The sequence below is a fragment of the Oncorhynchus gorbuscha genome, linkage group LG12 (assembly GCF_021184085.1).
Source record: "Oncorhynchus gorbuscha isolate QuinsamMale2020 ecotype Even-year linkage group LG12, OgorEven_v1.0, whole genome shotgun sequence".
Lineage (NCBI taxonomy): Eukaryota > Metazoa > Chordata > Actinopteri > Salmoniformes > Salmonidae > Oncorhynchus > Oncorhynchus gorbuscha.
The window spans coordinates 79986456-80010623 of record NC_060184.1 but is presented as its reverse complement, the minus strand read 5'-3'; the positions used below and the strand labels follow the sequence as shown (position 1 = coordinate 80010623).

General features: G+C 44.9%; 1 protein-coding gene across 2 annotated transcripts; it reads right to left on the bottom strand.

Annotated features, from left to right (window-relative positions):
- Positions 1 to 4979: 4979 nt before the first annotated feature.
- On the bottom strand, positions 4980 to 23928 carry LOC123991432 (XK-related protein 9-like). 2 transcript variants are annotated; one of them, XR_006830793.1, is made up of 6 exons: positions 23846 to 23928; positions 23105 to 23712; positions 18507 to 18718; positions 7059 to 7141; positions 6316 to 6977; positions 4980 to 5504 (listed from the first exon to the last, which is right to left on the bottom strand). XR_006830793.1 is itself a non-coding variant. In XM_046293022.1 (5 exons), the coding sequence occupies exons 2-5, from the start codon at positions 23419 to 23421 to the stop codon at positions 6414 to 6416; spliced, it is 1176 nt and encodes a 391-aa protein (XP_046148978.1). In that variant the 5' UTR covers positions 23422 to 23712; positions 23846 to 23928; the 3' UTR covers positions 6193 to 6413. The 2 variants fall into 2 exon arrangements, 1 of the variants encoding a protein (XP_046148978.1); XM_046293022.1 differs by lacking the exon at positions 4980 to 5504 and having other exon boundaries at positions 6193 to 6977.
- Between the last annotated feature and the right edge of the window lie 240 nt (positions 23929 to 24168).

The window sequence follows — 24168 nt, the reverse complement described above, 5'->3', positions numbered from 1 at the left end:
GTCTGTGTCAGGTCTCTAGTAATAACTGAGCAGGTCTCTGTCAGGTCTCTAGTAATAACTGACCAGGTCTGTGTCAGGTCTCTAGTAATAACTGACCAGGTCTGTGTCAGGTCTCTAGTAATAACTGACCAGGTCTCTGTCAGGTCTCTAGTAATAACTGACCAGGTCTGTGTCAGGTCTCTAGTAATAACTGACCAGGTCTCTGTCAGGTCTCTAGTAATAACTGACCAGGTCTGTCAGGTCTCTAGTAATTACTGACCAGGTCTCTGTCAGGTCTCTAGTAATAACTGACCAAGTCTGTGTCAGGTCTCTAGTAATAACTGACCAGGTCTGTGTCAGGTCTCTAGTAATAACTGACCAGGTCTCTGTCAGGTCTCTAGTAATAACTGACCAGGTCTGTCAGGTCTCTAGTAATAACTGACCAGGTCTCTGTCAGGTCTCTAGTAATAACTGACCAGGTCTGTGTCAGGTCTCTAGTAATAACTGACCAGGTCTGTGTCAGGTCTCTAGTAATAACTGGCCTCACCATATGTCTGCCACAGCCCAGATTGCTTTAGTCTCCTACTTTAAACCTCTGTCAGGTCTCTAGTAATAACTGACCTCACCATATGTCTGCCACAGCCCAGATTGCTTTAGTCTCCTACTTTAAACCTCTGTCAGGTCTCTAGTAATAACTGACCTCACCATATGTCTGCCACAGCCCAGATTGCTTTAGTCTCCTACTTTAAACCTCTGTCAGGTCTCTAGTAATAACTGACCTCACCATATGTCTGCCACAGCCCAGATTGCTTTAGTCTCCTACTTTAAACCTCTGTCAGCCAACAGCAGCACTGCTGTTCAAGTACTCTGGGTTAAGATCACTGCTAAGTCTAAGTCTGAATCCAAAATGGCACCCTATTCCCCATTTCTCTCTGGGCCCTGGTTAAAAGGTAGTGCCCTACATGGCATCAAATACTATGTTGGACACACGCTAACCATCTCGGGTCTACTGTAGCTATATGCCCTTGAACATGCCAACATAATGTTAAAATAGAAGATGGTGTGGAAACCTGTCATCTCTGTTTTCTTTATATTTTGGTTCGGTCAGGGTGTGACTCGGGTGGATGTGCTAGTTGTTGTATTGTCTAGGAGTTTTTGTATGTCTAGGGTTTTTGTAGGTCTAGGTATTTGTATGTTTATGGTGGCCTGATATGGTTCCCAATCAGAGGCAGCTGTTTATCGTTGTCTCTGATTGGGGATCATATTTAGGTAGCCATTTTCCCCTTTGGTGTTTGTGGGATCTTGACTATATGTAGTTGCCAGTCAGCACTATATTGTATAGCTTCACGTTTTGTTTGTTATTTTGTTAGTTTGTTCGGTGTTCATTCTTTAAATAACAAATACCAACCCCCCTCCTTCACCCTCAGTGCCCTTGCATCATACTAGCTCCTACCAATCCCCCCACCCCTCCCCTTCACCCTCTAAATTTGGGGAATTCTTCAAGTATGAGGCAAAGGGGACGGTCTGACTAAGAGCCCTACTTGCCTGGCTGACATTTACTGATCGGCTAGCTAGAAGGCACTGCTAATGTATCTGAGGCTGTGTGTGTGTGTGTGTGTGTGTGTGTGTGTGTGTGTGTGTGTGTGTGTGTGTGTGTGTGTGTGTGTGTGTGTGTGTGTGTGTGTGTGTGTGTGTGTGTGTGTGTGTGTGTGTGTGTGTGTGTGTGTGTGTGTGTGTGTGTGTGTGTGTGTGTGTGTGTGTTCTAGAGGCAGTGCAGCGACCGTCAGGTCATAATGATTAAGGACGTACTACATGGAGAAGGTTCATTAATCATGGGGTTTATATACAGACTTTGAAGATCTAATGAAAAGCAGACCGGCTCGCAGGGTTTATTGTGTCTCGACAAATTGAGGTTGCGGACCGTACGACTGTAATGCCCCTCCGCTGAACGGCTGATTCCCCTTTTAAAGGAAAATGCTGATGGAAAACATCAAGACTTGGTATAAAGTAGAGAGTAAGTCCAGGCCTGACTAGAGGACTGCTGGGTATCTGGAGAGAGAGGTCACACGCTGGCTGTACCCTAATTCCCTACATAGTGCACTACTTTTGACCAGGGCGCCTGGAGAATTTGATTAAAGTTTGTGGAAATTAACAACTCTAGTTAAAGGTTAAAGGTCAGGTGGACAGAATCCCGTGTAGGGTCTAGAAAGTTTCTATTCTGACGGCCTTCCACTGAAGCAGTGAGGTCTACCTTTGGTCAGGGCGATGTCAGCAGAACCTCTGCATCCCCGGGCCTCTATTGTAGTGGTATGACGTCTCTTTACCCTAGCCACCCGCTGGGGAGGACCTTCTCCTCTCTCTCTGTTGCTCTTCATTAGAGTAGAACAAAACAAAACACTTCATTTCTTCTAGATGATGTATGTTCTCCTCTCAGTTTTACATTATCTTTAACCTCTAGATGATAGATGTTCTCCTCTCAGCTTTACATTATCTTTAACTTCTAGATGATGTATGTTCTCCTCTCAGCTCTACATTATCTTTAACCTCTAGATGATAGATGTTCTCCTCTCAGCGCTACATTATCTTTAACCTCCAGATGATGGGTGTTCCCCTCTCAGCGCTACATTATCTTTAACCTCTAGATGATAGATGTTCTCCTCTCAACTCTACTGTATCTTTCCATGATTTCAGCCCCAGCTAATGCTGTATAAAACCAGCAGGAACAGATGATTTCAGCCCCAGCTAATGCTGTATAAAACCGTCATGAACTTATTTTATTGGGGAGAGAAGTTGCATGTGTCCCCTTCACTGTCTCTGTCCTAAATGGCACGTTATTCCCTACATAGTACACTACCTTTGACCATGCGGCCCCATAGGGCTCTGATCAAAGATGGAGGGAATATGGTGTCATTTGGGGCTCATCGTTAGACTCTCTCTTCTCTCTCTCTCTCTCTCTCTCTCTCTCTCTCTCTCTCTCTCTCTCTCTCTCTCTCTCTCTCTCTCTCTCTCTCTCTCTCTCTTCGTTGACAACAGCACCACTCTGTAATTTCCACTTCTGGCAGAGATACCTTAATGCTCTGTAATCTCCTGTGTGATCTCTCTCTCTCTAGTGCACTACTCCAGGCCCTGGACTGCACACAGTGACCATCTCAGATGATTGTAGTCAGGTCTAAAAGGAATTCAGCCATGTTTTATTTTTTTATTGTAGCCGGCAGGTTTTTTTTATTTTTTTAAAGCTCTCTGCCCAGTAGGACTGCATTACATGAAGCTCATTCCACAGGATGAACGGTGTTATAAGCCGGGTCATTCCACTAGACAGGATGAACGGTGTTATAAGCCGGGTCATTCCACTAGACAGGATGAACGGCTCGGAGGACCTGAGCCCTAGGACCATGCCCCAGGACTACCTGACATGATGACTCCTTGCTGTCCCCAGTCCACCTGGCCATGCTGCTGCTCCAGTTTCAACTGGCCTGGGCCCTAGGACCATGTCCCAGGACTACCTGACATGACGACTCCTTGCTGTCCCCAGTCCACCTGGCCATGCTCCTGCTCCAGTTTCAACTGTTCTGCCTTACTATTATTCAACCATGCTGGTCATTTATGAACATTTGAACATCTTGGCCACGTTCTGTTATAATCTCCACCCGGCACAGCCAGAAGAGGACTGGCCACCCCACATATGCTCTCTCTAATTCTCTCTTTCTTTCTCTCTCTCGGAGGACCTGAGCCCTAGGACCGTGCCCCAGGACTACCTGACATGATGGCTCCTTGCTGTCCCCAGTCCACCTGACTGTGCTGCTGCTCCAGTTTCAACTGTTCTGCCTTATTATTATTATTTGACCATGCTGGTCATTTATGAACATTTGAACATCTTGGTCATGTTCTGTTACAATCTCTACCCGGCACAGCCAGAAGAGGACTGGCCACCCCACATAGCCCGGTTCCTCTCTAGGTTTCTTCCTAGGTTTTGGCCTTTCTAGGGAGTTTTTCCTAGCCACCGTGCTTTTACACCTGCATTGTTTGCTGTTTGGGGTTTTAGGCTGGGTTTCTGTACAGCACTTTGAGATATCAGCTGATGTACGAAGGGCTATATAAATAAATTTGATTTGATTTGATTTGTTATAAGCCGGGTCATTCCACTAGACAGGATGAACGGTGTTATAAGCCGGGTCATTCCACTAGACAGGATGAACGGTGTTATAAGCCGGGTCATTCCACTAGACAGGATGAACGGTGTCAGACAGGCATTATATGATTGAGGCTTGTGCTACTCAGAGTTCTGTAATCTTGAGTTAGGCGTTTGATTTTTACTTTCAGTTATTGTCCAGTTTATGTTCCCATAGTGCTCTAGTAAAAAAAAGAGTAGTGTACTCTATTAGGAATAGCGTGTTATTATGGACTGTTCCTCACTGATACCTCCACCTCCTGATCCCTCCTGATCCTTCCTGATCCCTCCTGAACCCTCCTGATCCCTCCTGAACCCTCCAGATCCCTCCTGATCCCTCCTGATCCCTCCTGATCCCTCCTAAACCCTCCTGATCCCTCCTGAACCCTCCTGATCCCTCTTGATCCCTCCTGAACCCTCCTGAACCCTCCTGAACCCTCCTGATCCCTCCTGATCCCTCCTGAACCCTCCTGAACCCTCCTGAACCCTGTCTGGTCCATTCACTATAGTAGGCTGGTCTACTACAAACCATCTCTCTGCGTAACAAAATGGCACCCTATTCCCTATATAAGTGCACTACTTTTGACCAGATCTCAGGGCTCTGGTCAAAAGTAGTGCACTGAATAGGGAATAGGGTGCCATTTGAGCCGTCATCAGAGAGGCACACGTCGGCGCCCCTCAGCCAATGAAACCCGGTTTGTTATGATTAATTAGCATTGAAATTACCCTTACTAGTGTTGGGGGTATTTCTGAGCTGGTATTCATACAGTATGTCATCTATAATAATTAATAATAATAATAATAATGTAATAATTGTAATGATAAAAGGTAGTTATGCTACATTTTTATTTATTAAATATATTATATTTTAAAGTTTTAAAGTGCATTCACAGATAGTAAATATTACACAGAACATCAGAATACTTATAAGAGGTTAAAAGACAGTTAAACTATCAGAAACAGTGGAAAGTGTGTCAGAGATTAAAATAAATTAAACATATTTCAGTTATTGGCAGGTCAGTAAAAGAGTCTTTAACATATCAAAGAGAATGTCCATAGTAACGTCATCATAGCAACGGCAACGTCCATAGCAACGTCTTTCTTCTTCACTTTACTCTAAAATGCTAGATGGCCATAGCCTGTAAAGAGAGACAACAGTGCCACCTTGTGTTCTCTGTTTTGCATTGCACATCCTGAATCCACAGATAGGGGCTGTGTTTCACTAGCGTGAAGTGACTCCCTTATGTCCTCTCCTTCATCTCAGCTGAAGGGACCAGACCTGAAAGGTCAAACATCAGACTCCTTTTTAACTGTTCAGGTCATTCAGGTCATTCAGGTCATTCAGGTCATTCAGGTCTATCAGGTCATTCAGGTCATTCAGTTGGTGGTTGAAGATTTCCCTCTAGTGGTGTGGGGGCTGTGCTTTGGCAGAGTGGGTGGGGTTATATCCTTCCTGTTTGGCCCTGTCCGGGGGTGTCCTCGGATGGGGCCACAGTGTCTCCTGACCCCTCCTGTCTCAGCCTCCAGTATTTATGCTGCAGTAGTTTATGTGTCGGGGGGCTAGGGTCAGTTTGTTTATCTGGAGTACTTCTCCTGTCCTATTCAGGTGTCCTGTGTGAATCTAAGTGTGCGTTCTCTAATTCTCTCCTTCTCTCTTTCTTTCTCTCTCTCGGAGGACCTGAGCCCTAGGACCATGCCCCAGGACTACCTGACATGATGACTCCTTGCTGTCCCCAGTCCACCTGGCCATGCTGCTGCTCCAGTTTCAACTGGCCTGGGCCCTAGGACCATGTCCCAGGACTACCTGACATGAGGACTCCTTGCTGTCCCCAGTCCACCTGGCCATGCTCCTGCTCCAGTTTCAACTGTTCTGCCTTACTATTATTCAACCATGCTGGTCATTTATGAACATTTGAACATCTTGGCCACGTTCTGTTATAATCTCCACCCGGCACAGCCAGAAGAGGACTGGCCACCCCACATAGCCCGGTTCCTCTCTAGGTTTCTTCCTAGGTTTTGGCCTTTCTAGGGAGTTTTTCCTAGCCACCGTGCTTTTACACCTGCATTGTTTGCTGTTTGGGGTTTTAGGCTGGGTTTCTGTACGGCACTTTGAGATATCAGCTGATGTACGAAGGGCTATATAAATAGATTTGATTTGATTTGATTTGATTCAGGTCATTCAGGTCATTCAGGTCATTCAGGTCATTCAGGTCATTCAGGTCATTCAGGTCATTCAGGTCTTTCAGAGTGGTGCAGGAAACGAGGCTCAGAGCTGTAGGAAGTTCCTACCTCTCACCATGTTGCCTGGCGTCTCTGTTTCTCTCTCCTGTCGCATGTGTCCATCCAGCTCATCTGCCTGTAGACTCCTCCCTCTGGGGTGGCAGACAGTATAATACAGGAGCAGACAGACCAGCCCTAGAACGGTCCCTCCAAATATCAGCAGTGTCACCGGCCAGAAGTACTCAGCAGCGTTAACCTCTGGCCTCACCAGAACCAGCAGCAAAGGACCAGAGAGGTTCACTAACGCAAAGAGAACGTAGTACACAGCCATCGGCCATCTGGTATCCTGTCCTTTCACGTTAAAGAAGGTGAATATGAGGACGACTCCCACGATGATCCGATAGAGCCTCTCTAGACCTTTAGACATGCAGAAATCAGTACGGACCCAATGGGCCCAGAGGGTTCCAGCCAGCCAGACGACAGCCATTCCCAGGGTACTGTAGGGGCTGAGGACGAGGAAGAGGCTGAGGCTGAGGATGTGAGCGGTGATGGTCAACAGCTTGTATAGGAGGTAGACAAAGGTAGGGAGGCCAGAAGGCATCTCTCGGACCTGGGGATGTTATATTCATTATTATATATATATCACTATATGATCATATGATTATGTTATTATATATTATTATTATATTACCTGGGGTAAGGATCGACGGAGACACCGGCGGTAGTCCACTATAGCCCAGGCGATGTTGATGAATGAGCCCACCATGCAGATGCCTGCACAGGGGAAGATGAGACACACATTAGAGAAGGATCTTGAGAGACAGGCATGTGAAAGACAGGCATGTGAAAGACAGACATGTGAGAGACAGGCATGTGAAAGACAGACATGTGAAAGACAGGCATGTGAAAGACAGGCATGTGAGAGACAGGCATGTGAGAGACAGACATGTGAGAGACAGGCATGTGAAAGACAGGCATGTGAGAGACAGACATGTGAGAAACAGGCATGTGAGAGACAGACATGTGAGAGACAGGCATGTGAGAGACAGGCATGTGAGAGACAGACATGTGAGAGACAGGCATGTGAAAGACAGACATGTGAGAGACAGGCATGTGAAAGACAGACATGTGAAAGACAGGCATGTGAAAGACAGGCATGTGAGAGACAGGCATGTGAGAGACAGACATGTGAGAGACAGGCATGTGAAAGACAGGCATGTGAGAGACAGACATGTGAGAAACAGGCATGTGAGAGACAGACATGTGAGAGACAGGCATGTGAGAGACAGGCATGTGAGAGACAGACATGTGAGAGACAGGCATGTGAAAGACAGGCATGTGAGAGACAGACATGTGAGAGACAGGCATGTGAGAGACAGGCATGTGAGAGACAGACATGTGAGAAACAGGCATGTGAAAGACAGGCATGTGAGAGTCAAGTTGTGGCAGTGCTGCAGTCTCTCTCGCTCTCTGTGCCTGTCTCTCACACATTCACAGTCTCTCTCTCGGTTGCTCTTTCTCTCTCTCTCTCTCTCTCTCTCTCTCTCTCTCTCTCTCTCTCTCTCTCTCTCTCTCTCTCTCTCTCTCTCTCTCTCTCTCAGTTTCTCTCTCTCTGTCTCTCTCTCTCTCTCTCTTGGTTGCTCTCTCTAACACACATATAGTCTCTCTCTCAATTCAATTCAATTCAATTAAATGTGCTTTATTGGCATGACGTAACAATGTACATATTGCCAAAGCTTATTTTGGATATTTACAATATAAAAATAAATCAAATGAGAATCAAAATTGTCAATGGGACAACAGTAACAACAATAACCAAGGGTCAAAATAACCATACACTGAACAATAACAATAAGTATACAGTAGAGGACATGTGCAGGTTGATTGGTCTGTCAGACACTGTCCCTCATCTTATGGAAGGCAGCAATGTAGTGCGCTGCCAACCCACAGCTCGCTATGTGAATCAGGGTTTCAAATTTGGGAAAATGCAGTACTCTATATATTTAAACCTCAGTAATTGTAGTGTGCAGTACTCTATATATTTAAACCTCAGTAATTGTAGTGTGTGCAGTACTCTATATATTTAAACCTCAGTAATTGTAGTGTGCAATACTCTATATATTTAAACCTAAGTAATTGTAGTGTGTACAGTACTCTATATATTTAAACCTCAGTAATTGTAGTGTGCAGTACTCTATATATTTAAACCTCAGTAATTGTAGTGTGTACAGTACTCTATATATTTAAACCTCAGTAATTGTAGTGTGTACAGTACTCTATATATTTAAACCTCAGTAATTGTAGTGTGCAGTACTCTATATACTTAAACCTCAGTAATTGTAGTGTGTACAGTACTCTATATGTCATGTTTTGTCATTGGTTATCACGTCTTGTCTCTGTGCTTCCCTTCTATTCGTTTCCCTCTGCTGGTCTTATTAGGTTCTTTCCCTCTTTCTATCCCTCTCTTCCCCTCCCTCTCTCCCTCTCTCGCTCTCTCTCCTTATCGTTCCGTTCCTGCTCCCAGCTGTTCCTCATTTACTCTTTTCACACCTGTCCCCTATTTTGCCCTCTGATTAGAGCCACTATTTCTCCCTCTGTTTTCCGCTTCTGTCCTTGTCGGATCCTTGTATGATGTTCGCTGTTCTGTGTCCTTGTCTCGCCCTGTCGTGTTTTATCTTCTTCAGATGCTGCGTATGAGCAGGTGTCTTAGTCTGCTACGGTCGGTGCCTTCCCGAAGCAACCTGCAGTCTATGGTCGAGTCTCCAGTCAGTCCTCGCTACTACGAGTGGATTTCAGTTTTTCCTGTTTTGTTTTCTCCTTGATATTTCCAGGATTATTACTTTTGTCATATACTGGAATAAAGACTCTGTTTTCGTTAAGTCGCTTTTGGGTCCTCATTCACCAGCATAACAGAAGGATCCGACCAAGAATGGACCCAGCGACTACGGATTCTCGTAACACTGCCGTCGAGATCCAGGGAGCAATGCTCGGCAGACACGAGCAGGAATTGTCTGCTGCTCGTCATGCCGTTGAGACCCTGGCCGCTCAGGTTTCCGACCTCTCAGGACAGTTTCAGAGTCTTCGTCTCGTGCCACCAGCTACTTCCTGTTCTTCCGAGTCTCCGGAACCTAGGGTTAATAACCCACCATGTTACTCTGGGCAGCCCACTGAGTGCCGCTCCTTTCTCACCCAGTGTGATATTGTGTTCTCTCTCCAACCCAACACATACTCAAGAGAGAGAGCTCGGATTGCTTACGTCATTTCACTCCTTACTGGTCGGGCTCGAGAGTGGGGCACAGCTATCTGGGAGGCAAGGGCTGAGTGTTCTAACAATTACCTGAACTTTAAAGAGGAGATGATACGGGTTTTTGATCATTCAGTTTTTGGTAGGGAGGCTTCTAGGGCCCTGGCTTCCCTATGTCAAGGTGATCGATCCATAACGGATTACTCTATAGAGTTTCGCGCTCTTGCTGCCTCTAGTGACTGGAACGAGCCGGCGTTGCTCGCTCGTTTTCTGGAGGGACTCCACGCTGAGGTTAAGGATGAGATTCTCTCCCGGCAGGTTCCTTCCAGTGTGGACTCTTTGATTGCACTCGCCATCCGCATAGAACGACGGGTAGATCTTCGTCACCGAGCTTGTGGAAGAGAGCTCGCGTTAACGGTGTTCCCCCTCTCCGCATCGCAACCATCTCCCCCCTCCGGCTCAGAGACTGAGCCCATGCAGCTGGGAGGTATTCGCATCTCGACTAAGGAGAGGGAACGGAGGATCACCAACCGCCTTTGCCTCTATTGCGGTTCTGCTGGACATTTTGTCAATTCATGTCCAGTAAAAGCCAGAGCTCATCAGTAAGCGGAGGGCTACTGGTGAGCGCTACTACTCAGGTCTCTCCATCAAGATCCTGTAATACCATGTCGGTCCATCTACGCTGGACCGGTTCGGCTGCTTCCTGCAGTGCCTTGATAGACTCTGGAGCTGAGGGTTGTTTTATGGACGAAGCATGGGCTCGGAAACATGACATTCCTCTCAGACAGTTAGGGAAGCCCACGCCCATGTTCGCCTTAGATGGTAGTCTTCTCCCCAGTATCAGATATGAGACACTACCTTTGACCCTCACAGTATCTGGTAACCACAGTGAGACCATTTCCTTTTTGATTTTTCGTTCACCTTTTACACCTGTTGTTTTGGGTCATCCCTGGCTAGTATGTCATAATCCTTCTATTAATTGGTCTAGTAATTCTATCCTATCCTGGAACGTTTCTTGTCATGTGAAGTGTTTAATGTCTGCTATCCCTCCTGTTTCTTCTGTCCCCTCTTCTCAGGAGGAACCTGGTGATTTGACAGGAGTGCCGGAGGAATATCATGATCTGCGCACGGTCTTCAGTCGGTCCAGAGCCAACTCCCTTCCTCCTCACCGGTCGTATGATTGTAGTATTGATCTCCTTCCGGGGACCACTCCCCCTCGGGGTAGACTATACTTTCTGTCGGCTCCCGAACGTAAGGCTGTCGAGGATTATTTGTCTGTTTCTCTCGACGCCGGTACCATAGTGCCTTCTTCCTCTCCCGCCGGAGCGGGGGTTTTTTTTGTTAAGAAGAAGGACGGTACTCTGCGCCCCTGCGTGGATTATCGAGGGCTGAATGACATAACGGTTAAGAATCGTTATCCGCTTCCCCTTATGTCGTCAGCCTTCGAGATTCTGCAGGGAGCCAGGTTCTTTACTAAGTTGGACCTTCGTAACGCTTACCATCTCGTGCGCATCAGAGAGGGGGACGAGTGGAAAACGGCGTTTAACACTCCGTTAGGGCATTTTGAGTACCGGGTTCTGCCGTTCGGTCTCGCTAATGCTCCAGCTGTTTTTCAGGCATTAGTTAATGATGTACTGAGAGACATGCTGAACATCTTTGTTTTTGTCTACCTTGACGATATCCTGATTTTTTCACCGTCACTCGAGATTCATGTTCAGCACGTTCGACGTGTACTCCAACGCCTTTTAGAGAATTGTCTCTACGTGAAGGCTGAGAAGTGCGCCTTTCATGTCTCCTCTGTCACATTTCTCGGTTCTGTTATTTCCGCTGAAGGCATTCAGATGGATCCCGCTAAAGTCCAGGCTGTCAGTGATTGGCCCGTTCCAAGGTCACGTGTCGAGTTGCAGCGCTTTCTAGGTTTTGCTAATTTCTATCGGCGTTTCATTCGTAATTTCGGTCAAGTTGCTGCCCCTCTCACAGCTCTTACTTCTGTCAAGACGTGCTTTAAGTGGTCCGGTTCCGCCCAGGGAGCTTTTGATCTCCTCAAGAAGCGTTTTACGTCCGCTCCTATCCTTGTTACTCCTGACGTCACTAAACATTGTCGAGGTTGACGCTTCAGAGGTGGGCGTGGGAGCCATTCTATCCCAGCGCTTCCAGTCTGACGATAAGGTCCATCCTTGCGCTTATTTTTCTCATCGCCTGTCGCCATCGGAACGCAACTACGATGTGGGTAACCGCGAACTGCTCGCCATCCGCTTAGCCCTAGGCGAATGGCGACAGTGGTTGGAGGGGGCGACCGTTCCTTTTGTCGTTTGGACTGACCATAAGAACCTTGAGTACATCCGTTCTGCCAAACGACTTAATGCACGTCAAGCTCGTTGGGCGTTGTTTTTCGCTCGTTTCGAGTTCGTGATTTCTTATCGCCCGGGTAATAAGAACACCAAGCCTGATGCCTTATCCCGTCTCTTTAGTTCTTCTGTGGCTTCTACCGATCCCGAGGGGATTCTTCCTGATGGGCGTGTTGTCGGGTTGACTGTCTGGGGAATTGAGAGACAGGTTAAGCAAGCACTCACTCACACTGCGTCGCCGCGCGCTTGTCCTAGTAACCTTCTTTTCGTTCCTGTTTCTACTCGTCTGGCTGTTCTTCAGTGGGCTCACTCTGCCAAGTTAGCTGGCCACCCCGGCGTTCGGGGTACACTTGCTTCTATTCGCCAGCGGTTTTGGTGGCCTACTCAGGAGCGTGACACGCGCCGTTTCGTGGCTGCTTGTTCGGACTGCGCGCAGACTAAGTCAGGTAACTCTCCTCCTGCCGGTCGTCTCAGACCGCTTCCCATTCCTTCTCGACCATGGTCTCACATCGCCTTAGACTTCATTACCGGTCTGCCTTCGTCTGCGGGGAAGACTGTGATTCTTACGGTTGTCGATAGGTTCTCTAAGGCGGCACATTTCATTCCCCTCGCTAAGCTTCCTTCCGCTAAGGAGACGGCACAAATCATCATTGAGAATGTGTTCAGAATTCATGGCCTCCCGTTAGACGCCGTTTCAGACAGAGGTCCGCAATTCACGTCACAGTTTTGGAGGGAATTCTGTCGTTTGATTGGTGCTTCCGTCAGTCTCTCTTCCGGTTTTCATCCCCAGTCTAACGGTCAAGCAGAAAGGGCCAATCAGACGATTGGTCGCATATTACGCAGCCTTTCTTTTAGAAACCCTGCGTCTTGGGCAGAACAGCTCCCCTGGGCAGAATACGCTCACAACTCGCTTCCTTCGTCTGCTACCGGGCTATCTCCGTTTCAGAGTAGTCTGGGGTACCAGCCTCCTCTGTTCTCGTCCCAGCTCGCCGAGTCCAGCGTTCCCTCCGCTCAGGCGTTTGTCCAACGTTGTGAGCGCACCTGGAGGAGGGTGAGGTCTGCACTTTGCCGTTACAGGGCGCAGACTGTGAGAGCCGCCAATAAACGTAGGATTAAGAGTCCTAGGTATTGTCGCGGCCAGAGAGTGTGGCTTTCCACTCGTAACCTTCCCCTTACGACAGCTTCTCGCAAGTTGACTCCGCGGTTCATTGGTCCGTTCCGTGTCTCCCAGGTCGTCAATCCTGTCGCTGTGCGACTGCTTCTTCCGCGACATCTTCGTCGCGTCCACCCTGTCTTCCATGTCTCCTGTGTCAAGCCCTTTCTTCGCGCCCCCGTTCGTCTTCCCCCCGTCCTTGTCGAGGGCGCACCTATTTACAAGGTACGTAAGATCATGGACATGCGTTCTCGGGGACGTGGTCACCAGTACTTAGTGGATTGGGAGGGTTACGGTCCTGAGGAGAGGAGTTGGGTTCCATCTCGGGACGTGCTGGACCGTTCGCTGATTGATGATTTCCTCCGTTGCCGCCAGGGTTCCTCCTCGAGTGCGCCAGGAGGCGCTCGGTGAGTGGGGGGGTACTGTCATGTTTTGTCATTGGTTATCATGTCTTGTCTCTGTGCTTCCCTTCTATTCGTTTCCCTCTGCTGGTCTTATTAGGTTCTTTCCCTCTTTCTATCCCTCTCTTCCCCTCCCTCTCTCCCTCTCTCGCTCTCTCTCCTTATCGTTTAGGGTAGATAGAACAGGTGTATACAGGTAGGGTAGATAGAACAGGTGTATACAGGTAGGGTAGATAGAACAGGTGTATACAGGTAGGGTAGATAGAACAGGTGTATACAGGTAGGGTAGATAGAACAGGTGTATACAGGTAGGGTAGATAGAACAGGTAAATACGGGTAGGGTAGATAGAACAGGTGTATACAGGTAGGGTAGATAGAACAGGTGTATACAGGTAGGGTAGATAGAACAGGTGTATACAGGTAGGGTAGATAGAACAGGTGTATACAGGTAGGGTAGATAGAACAGGTGTATACAGGTAGGGTAGACAGAACAGGTGTATACAGGTAGGGTAGATAGAACAGGTGTATACAGGTAGGGTAGATAGAACAGGTGTATACGGGTAGGGTAGACAGAACAGGTGTATACAGGTAGGGTAGATAGAACAGGTAAATACGGGTAGGGTAGATAGAACAGGTGTATACAGGTAGGGTAGATAGAACAGGTGTATACAGGTAGGGTAGATAGAACAGGTGTATACAGGTAGGGTAGATAGAACAGGTGTATACAGGTAGTGTAGACAGAACAGGTGTATACAGGTAGGGTAGACAGAACAGGTGTATAGAGGTAGGGTAGACAGAACAGGTAAATACAGGTAGGGTAGACAGAACAGGTGTATACAGGTAGGGTAGACAGAACAGGTGTATACAGGTAGTGTAGACAGAGCAGGTAAATACAGGTAGTGTAGACAGAACAGGTAAATACAGGTAGGGTAGACAGAACAGGTAAATACAGGTAGTGTAGACAGAACAGGTAAATACAGGTAGAGTAGACAGAACAGGTGTATACAGGTAGTGTAGACAGAACAGGTAAATACAGGTAGTGTAGACAGAACAGGTGTATACAGGTAGTGTAGACAGAACAGGTAAATACAGGTAGGGTAGACAGAACAGGTGTATACAGGTAGTGTAGACAGAACAGGTAAATACAGGTAGGGTAGACAGAACAGGTGTATACAGGTAGTGTAGACAGAACAGGTAAATACGGGTAGGGTAGACAGAACACGTGTATACAGGTAGTGTAGACAGAACAGGTAAATACGGGTAGGGTAGACAGAACAGGTGTATACAGGTAGGGTACATAGAACAGGTGTTTGTTAGGTGGTTTCAGCCCTGTTTTAACCCTTTGTATTAATGTTTTCATATATGAGGCATATATAATTTTCTTTATTTTAATAGAAAATATTTTCACAAATTCCGGATTCAATGATAATGTGTTATACTGTGAATTCGGAGAGTATTCAGTATTCACTTTTTCCAAATGTTGTTATGTTACAGCCTTTTTCTGAAATTGATTAAATACATACAAATCCTCATCAATCTACACACAATACCCCATAATGACATCACAATACCCCATAATGACATCACAATCCCCCATAATGACATCACAATACCCCATAATGACATCACAATACCCCATAATGACATCACAATCCCCCATAATGACATCACAATACCCCATAATGACATCACAATACCCCATAATGACATCACAATACCCCATAATGACATCACAATACCCCATAATGACAAAGCGCAAACACGTTTTCTATTAAAAATAAAAAACAGAAACAGCTTATTTACCTAAGTATTCAGACCCTTTGCTATGAGACTCAACATTGAGCTGAGGTGCATCCTGTTTCCTGTTCATCATTGAGATTTTTCTGCTAGGTAAGCCCCACCTTATCTCAGCTCACTGGTCACCATAGCAGCACCCACTCGTAGCACGCTCTCCAGCAGGTATATCTCACTGGTCACCATAGCAGCACCCACTCATAGCACGCTCTCCAGCAGTTATATCTCACTGGTCACCATAGCAGCACCCACTCATAGCACGCTCTCCAGCAGGTATATCTCACTGGTCACCATAGCAGCACCCACTCGTAGTACGCTCTCCAGCAGGTATATCTCACTGGTCACCATAGCAGCACCCACTCATAGCACGCTCTCCAGCAGTTATATCTCACTGGTCACCATAGCAGCACCCACTCATAGCACGCTCTCCAGCAGGTATATCTCACTGGTCACCATAGCAGCACCCACTCGTAGCACGCTCTCCAGCAGGTATATCTCACTGGTCACCATAGTAGCACCCACTCGTAGCACGCACTCCAGCAGGTATATCTCACTGGTCACCATAGCACCCACTCGTAGCACGCTCTCCAGCAGGTATATCTCACTGGTCACCATAGCAGCACCCACTCGTAGCACGATCTCCAGCAGGTATATCTCACTGGTCATCCCCAAAGACAATTCTTCCTTTGGCTGCCTCTCCTTCCAGTTCTCTGCTGCCAATGACTGGAACGAACTACAAAATCTCTGAAGCTGGAGACTCACATCTCCCTCACTAGCTTTAAGCACCAGCTGTCAGAGCAGCTCACAGATCATTGCACCTGGAAATAGCCCATCTGTAAACAGCCCATCTATCTACCTCATCCCCATACTGTATTTATACATTTATCTTGATCCTTTGCACCCCAGTATCTCTACTTGCACATTCATCTTCAGCACATCTACCATTCCAGTGTTTATTTGCTATATTGTAATTACTTCGCCACCATGGCCTATTTATTGCCTTAACTCCCTTAGCTTACCTCATTTGCACTGACTGTATATATACTTTTTGTTTTCTTTTGTTCTACTGTATTATTGACTATGTTTTGTTTATTCCATGTGTAACTCTGTGTTGTTGTATGTGTCAAATTGCTATGCTTTATCTCGGCCAGGTCGCAGTTGTAAGTGAGAACTTGTTCTCCACTAGCTTACCTGGTTAATGAAGGTGTTCTCAACTGGCCTACCTGGTTAATGAAGGTGTTCTCAATTGGCCTACCTGGTTAATTAAGCTGTTCTCAACTGGCCTACCTGGTTAATGAAGGTGTTCTCAACTGGCCTACCTGGTTAATGAAGGTGTTCTCAACTGGCCTACCTGGTTAATGAAGGTGTTCTCAACTGGCCTACCTGGTTAATGAAGGTGTTCTCAACTGGCCTACCTGGTTAATGAAGGTGTTCTCAACTAGCCTACCTGGTTAAATAAAGGTGTTCTCAACTAGCCTACCTGGTTAAATAAAGGTGTTCTCAACTGGCCTACCTGGTTAAATAAAGGTGTTCTCAACTGGCCTACCTGGTTAAATAAAGGTGTTCTCAACTAGCCTACCTGGTTAAATAAAGGTGTTCTCAACTAGCCTATCTGGTTAATGAAGGTGTTCTCAACTAGCCTACCTGGTTAATGAAGGTGTTCTCAACTAGCCTACCTGGTTAATGAAGGTGTTCTCAACTAGCCTACCTGGTTAAATAATGGTGTTCTCAACTAGCCTACCTGGTTAAATAAAGGTGTTCTCAACTAGCCTACCTGGTTAAATAAAGTAAAGGGAAATGCAAATTCTACAACTTGTTTGGACTTTTTTTCTTTTGTCATGAGACTCGAAATTGAGCTCAGCTGCATCCTGTTTCCATTGATCATCCTTCAGATGTTTCTACAACTTGATTGGAGTCCACCTGTGGTAAATTCAATAGATTGGACATTATTTGGAAAGGCACACACCTGTCTATATAAGGTCCCACGGTTGACAGTGCACGTCAGAGCAAAAACCAAGCCATGAGGTCGAAGAAATTGTCCATAGAGCTCCGAGACAGAATTGTGTCGAGGCACAGATCTGGGAAAAGGTACCAAAAAATGTCTGCAGCATTGAAGGTCTCCAAGAACACAGTGGTCTCCATCATTCTTTAATGGAAGAAATGTTGCTCCAAACTGAGCAATCAGGGCAGAAGGGCCTTGGTCAGGGAGGTGACCAAGAACCTGATGGTCACTCTGACAGAAATCCAGAGTTCCTCTGTGGAGATGGAAAAACCTTCCAGAAGGACAACCATCTCTGTTGCTCTCCATCAATCAGGACTTTATTGTAGTGGCCAGACGGAAGCAACTCCTCAGTTACACACATGACACATGACAGCGCGCTTGGAGTTTGCCAATAGGCTCCTAAAGGACTCCGATACCATTAGAAACAAGATTATCTGGTCTGATGAAGAGACTAGTCAGGTTTGAGAGAAAGATGAAAGGAGCAACGTACAGAGAGATCCTTGATGAAAACCTGCTCCAGGTCACTCAGGGCCTCAGACTGGAGTGAAGGTTCACCTTCCAACAGGACAACGACCCTAAGCACACAGCCAAGACAACACAGAAGTGGCTTCAGGACAAGTCTCTGAATGTCCTTGCGTTGCCCAGCCAGAGACCGAACTTGAACCCGATCTAACATCTCTGGAGAGACCTGAAGACTCCCCAAATACAGGTTTGCCAGGCTTGTAGCATCATACCCAATAAAACTTGAGGCTGTAATCGCTGCCAAAGGTGCTTCAACAAAGTACTGAGTAAAGAGTCTGAATATTTATGTAAATGTTTCATTTGCAAAAATATCTTTTTAAAAAACGTTTTTGCTTTGTCATTATGGGGTCTGCAGATTGATGAGGGAAATAAACTATTTAATCAATTTTAGAATAAGGCTGTAACGTAACAAAATGTGGAAAAAGTCAAGGGGTCTGAATACTTTCCAAATGTACAGAAAAATATATATATATATTTTCAATCAATTTAATAACTGAACTCCATTTATTACTTGTCTGTAAAATCGTTTATATGATATAATTCTGTCAATATCTGATGGATTTTATAACAAATCTAAAAGTTTGGAGAATCTTCAACTGTTGCCTTTATAAGTTTTTAAAACCTTGTTTTTTAAAACCTTTTATCAATTCTGATGATCGTTGCTACAGTACTCACATTGTAGTATGGACCTGTGTCCGTGGCCCAGCATAATGTAGAGTTGGAGGACTAGCTGTGGAACGCTCTCAAGGAACGTCTCAAACAGTTTGAGCATGCTCAGATCAGTCGCTCGGCCAAACAGGGCCAGGTGCACATCTCTGGGGCATTCAACAGGCCCAAGAGGCTTGGAAAACATAGCCCTGTATCCCACCTTTAACAGGTCGTAGTACCTAACAGAAAGAGAGATGTGTATTGGTATAGAGACAGACAGACGCTCTGAAACCAGCCTTCAACAGGTCGTAGTACCTAACAGAAAGAGAGATGTGTATTGGTATAGAGACAGACAGACAGACAGACAGACAGACAGACAGACAGACAGACAGACAGACAGACAGACAGACAGACAGACAGACAGACAGACAGACAGACAGACAGACAGACAGACAGACAGACAGACAGACAGACAGACAGACAGACAGACAGACAGACAGACAGACAGACAGACAGACAGACAGACAGACAGACAGACAGACAGACAGACAGACAGACGCTCTGAAACCAGCCTTCAACAGATGGTAATAACTGAACACATTGACTCAGTACTGGTACTCACTGTATATAGCCTGGTTATCATTACTCATTGACTCAGTACTGGTACTCACTGTATATAGCCTGGTTATCATTACTCATAGACTCAGTACTGGTACTCACTGTATATAGCCTGGTTATCATTACTCATAGACTCAGTACTGGTACTCACTGTATATAGCCTGGTTATCATTACTCATAGACTCAGTACTGGTACTCACTGTATATAGCCTGGTTATCATTACTCATAGACTCAGTACTGGTACTCACTGTATATAGCCTGGTTATCATTACTCATAGACTCAGTACTGGTACTCACTGTATATAGCCTGGTTATCATTACTCATTGACTCAGTACTGGTACTCACTGTATATAGCCTAGTTATCATTACTTATTGACTCAGTACTGGTACTCACTGTATATAGCCTGGTTATCATTACTCATTGACTCAGTACTGGTACTCACTGTATATAGCCTGGTTATCATTACTCATTGACTCAGTACTGGTACTCACTGTATATAGCCTGGTTATCATTACTCATAGACTCAGTACTGGTACTCACTGTATATAGCCTGGTTATCATTACTCATAGACTCAGTACTGGTACTCACTGTATATAGCCTGGTTATCATTACTCATAGACTCAGTACTGGTACTCACTGTATATAGCCTGGTTATCATTACTCATAGACTCAGTACTGGTACTCACTGTATATAGCCTGGTTATCATTACTCATAGACTCAGTACTGGTACTCACTGTATATAGCCTGGTTATCATTACTCATTGACTCAGTACTGGTACTCACTGTATATAGCCTAGTTATCATTACTTATTGACTCAGTACTGGTACTCACTGTATATAGCCTGGTTATCATTACTCATTGACTCAGTACTGGTACTCACTGTATATAGCCTGGTTATCATTACTTATTGACTCAGTACTGGTACTCACTGTATATAGCCTGGTTATCATTACTTATTGACTCAGTACTGGTACTCACTGTGTATAGCCTAGTTATCATTACTCATAGACTCAGTACTGGTACTCACTGTATATAGCCTGGTTATCATTACTTATTGACTCAGTACTGGTACTCACTGTATATAGCCTGGTTATCATTACTCATAGACTCAGTACTGGTACTCACTGTATATAGCCTGGTTATCATTACTTATTGACTCAGTACTGGTACTCACTGTATATAGCCTGGTTATCATTACTCATTGACTCAGTACTGGTACTCACTGTATATAGCCTGGTTATCATTACTTATTGACTCAGTACTGGTACTCACTGTATATAGCCTGGTTATCATTACTTATTGACTCAGTACTGGTACTCACTGTATATAGCCTGGTTATCATTACTCATTGACTCAGTACTGGTACTCACTGTATATAGCCTGGTTATCATTACTCATTGACTCAGTACTGGTACTCACTGTATATAGCCTAGTTATCATTACTCATTGACTCAGTACTGGTACTCACTGTATATAGCCTGGTTATCATTACTTATTGACTCAGTACTGGTACTCACTGTATATAGCCTGGTTATCATTACTTATTGACTCAGTACTGGTACTCACTGTATATAGCCTGGTTATCATTACTTATTGACTCAGTACTGGTACTCACTGTATATAGCCTAGTTATCATTACTCATTGACTCAGTACTGGTACTCACTGTATATAGCCTGGTTATCATTACTTATTGACTCAGTACTGGTACTCTCTGTATATAGCCTGGTTATCATTACTCATTGACTCAGTACTGGTACTCACTGTATATAGCCTGGTTATCATTACTCATAGACTCAGTACTGGTACTCACTGTATATAGCCTGGTTATCATTACTTATTGTGTATTTATTCCTCGTTATTATGTTTCTATGTTTCTCTCTGTATCGTTGAGAAGGTCTGTAATTCATCATTTCACTGTTAATCTACACCTGTTGTTGACGAAGCATGTGACAAATAACAGTTTGATTTGATTTGATTAACAAAGCGAGAGAGATGTGTAAACATTTACACTTACAGATAATTGTATGTGGGCGGTGTGTGCCATAACAAAGAGGTTGAATACTTATTGACTCAAGACATTTCAGCTTTTACATTTTTAATTCATTTGTAAAAATGTCTAAAAACATTATTCTACTAAGACATTATGGGGTTTTTGTGTGTAGATCAGTGACACAAAATCTCAATTGTATCCATTTTAAATTCAGCCTATAACACAACACACTGTGGAAAACGTCAAGGGATGTGAACACTTTCGGAAAGGCGCGTTAGAGACAGACAGAAAGACGATAATGTGGTATTTACAGTCTGCACATAACATTACCACTATGCCCAAGGAACATACTTGAGAATGTTTACCTGAAGAATGTCGACAACTCCCTGAGAATGACAGATGATGTGTAAAGACAGAGAGAATATAAGGACTGTTGACAACTCCCTCGTACTCCCTGAGAATGACAGATGATGTGTAAAGACAGAGAGAATATAAGGACTGTTGACAACTCCCTCGTACTCCCTGAGAATGACAGATGATGTGTAAAGACAGAGAGAATATAAGGACTGTTGACAACTCCCTCGCACTTCCTGAGAATTACAGATGATGTGTAAAGACAGAGAGAATATAAGGACTGTTGACAACTCCCTCGCACTTCCTGAGAATTACAGATGATGTGTAAAGACAGAGAGAATATAAGGACTGTTGACAACTCCCTCGCACTTATTGAGAATGACAGATGATGTGTAAAGACAGAGAGAATATAAGGACTGTTGACAACTCCCTCGCACTTCCTGAGAATGACAGATGATGTGTAAAGACAGAGAGAATATAAGGACTGTTGACAACTCCCTCGCACTTCCTGAGAATGACAGATGATGTGTAAAGACAGAGAGAATATAAGGACTGTTGACAACTCCCTCGCACTTCCTGAGAATTACAGATGATGTGTAAAGACAGAGAGAATATAAGGACTGTTGACAACTCCCTCGCACTTCCTGAGAATTACAGATGATGTGTAAAGACAGAGAGAATATAAGGACTGTTGACAACTCCCTCGCACTTCCTGAGAATTACAGATGATGTGTAAAGACAGAGAGAATATAAGGACTGTTGACAACTCCTCGCACTTCTTGAGAATGACAGATGATGTGTAAAGACAGAGAGAATATAAGGACTGTTGACAACTCCCTCGCACTTCCTGAGAATGACAGATGATGTGTAAAGACAGAGAGAATATAAGGACTGTTGACAACTCCCTCGCACTTCTTGAGAATGACAGATGATGTGTAAAGACAGAGAGAATATAAGGACTGTTGACAACTCCCTCGCACTTCCTGAGAATGACAGATGATGTGTAAAGACAGAGAGAATATAAGGACTGTTGACAACTCCCTCGCACTTCTTGAGAATGACAGATGATGTGTAAAGACAGAGAGAATATAAGGACTGTTGACAACTCCCTCGCACTTCCTGAGAATGACAGATGATGTGTAAAGACAGAGAGAATATAAGGACTGTTGACAACTCCCTCGCACTTCTTGAGAATGACAGATGATGTGTAAAGACAGAGAGAATATAAGGACTGTTGACAACTCCCTCGCACTTCCTGAGAATGACAGATGATGTGTAAAGACAGAGAGAATATAAGGACTGTTGACAACTCCCTCGCACTTCTTGAGAATGACAGATGATGTGTAAAGAATATTAGGACATGGAGTTTCATTCCCATGCAAGAAAACACACTCTTATCTGTCATTGAACTTGTTTTTGTGTTAAATAAGTCTGACTTTATAACACTAACCTGCATCTAAAGATTTGATTTCAAAAGATACCAGGATACAAAGGCTAAATAACTGTCAAAGATTAAAATACTTTCGGATGATTTCGTCATCCCCCTCGGGAAAGTGTACTATCGTGTGTATATGTTGTGGACATGTCAATCTAACATCACTTTGAAGTTGAGGATAAATATAATATTTATATATGTCACCTAATACCTTCACATACCTGGTGAAGATGCCTGTCTGCATGACATGGAGTCCAATCAGTCCTCCTCTATTCATCTCACATATCAGCCCATCTCCACCTGGGTTAACAAGGGGTTTTCTCATGTCATCTCTGTACCAGGTGTAGCTGAAGACCTGTGTGGCTGCCGATGCGACCGCCACAGAGAGCAGAGTCAGTCCAGCCCAGACCAGGTCTCCGACCAGGAAGTAATTCACTGCTAGTCCAACATCTGTCACAATGTCCACCAGGTAAAAGCCCAGTCCGATGACGGTACAGATCCATCGCGTTTTAGTGAACTCCGAGTCTGTTTGAAGCATGTTTTGCTGCTCAGTTTTCACTCAATGGCAAATAAGACCGCTAAGTCAATGACGAAAGTAAAAATTCTGTCAATGTAAATCTTCTGAGTGATTGATTGAGCTTGTTTTTTTTTGGGGGGGGGGGAGTTGTTGGTTCTGGAATTACTTATTTGCATAGTTGCTATGGGGAGGAATGGTTTGTCCTTTAATCACGCGAAGTTGCCTGCCTCCCATATGATCAACACTGTCCGTCAGGTCTGGGATTTCCGAGATTATACAGTCCACGAGAACGTTTGAGAACATCTCATTACCCTGTAAATGAAGACTACAGAATTATTTTAGGACCAGAAATCAGACACATCATAAATACAATTTTAGTCACATGCATAAATGATGTTTAAACCATTCAACTATTCACGTATAAATAAAACAGTCAAGTCCATACATTGCCGTGACTGTACTTGAGCTCGGATGATGTGTCCTGTTTCTCTGATTTCACATTACCCTTTGCCTTCTCTTCTCTCATCGTAAACTCGTGATAATGAACTGCTGACGGGGTGGCAGGCAGCCTAGCAGTTAAGAGCATTGGGCCAGTAACCGAAAGTTCACTGGTTTGTATCCCCCTGAGCAAGGCAATTCTTTATTTATTTAACCAGGTAGGCTAGTTGAGAACACCTTTATTTAACCTGGTAGACTAGTTGAGAACACCTTTATTTAACCAGGTAGGCTAGTTGAGAACATCTTTATTTAAGCAGGTAGGCTAGTTGA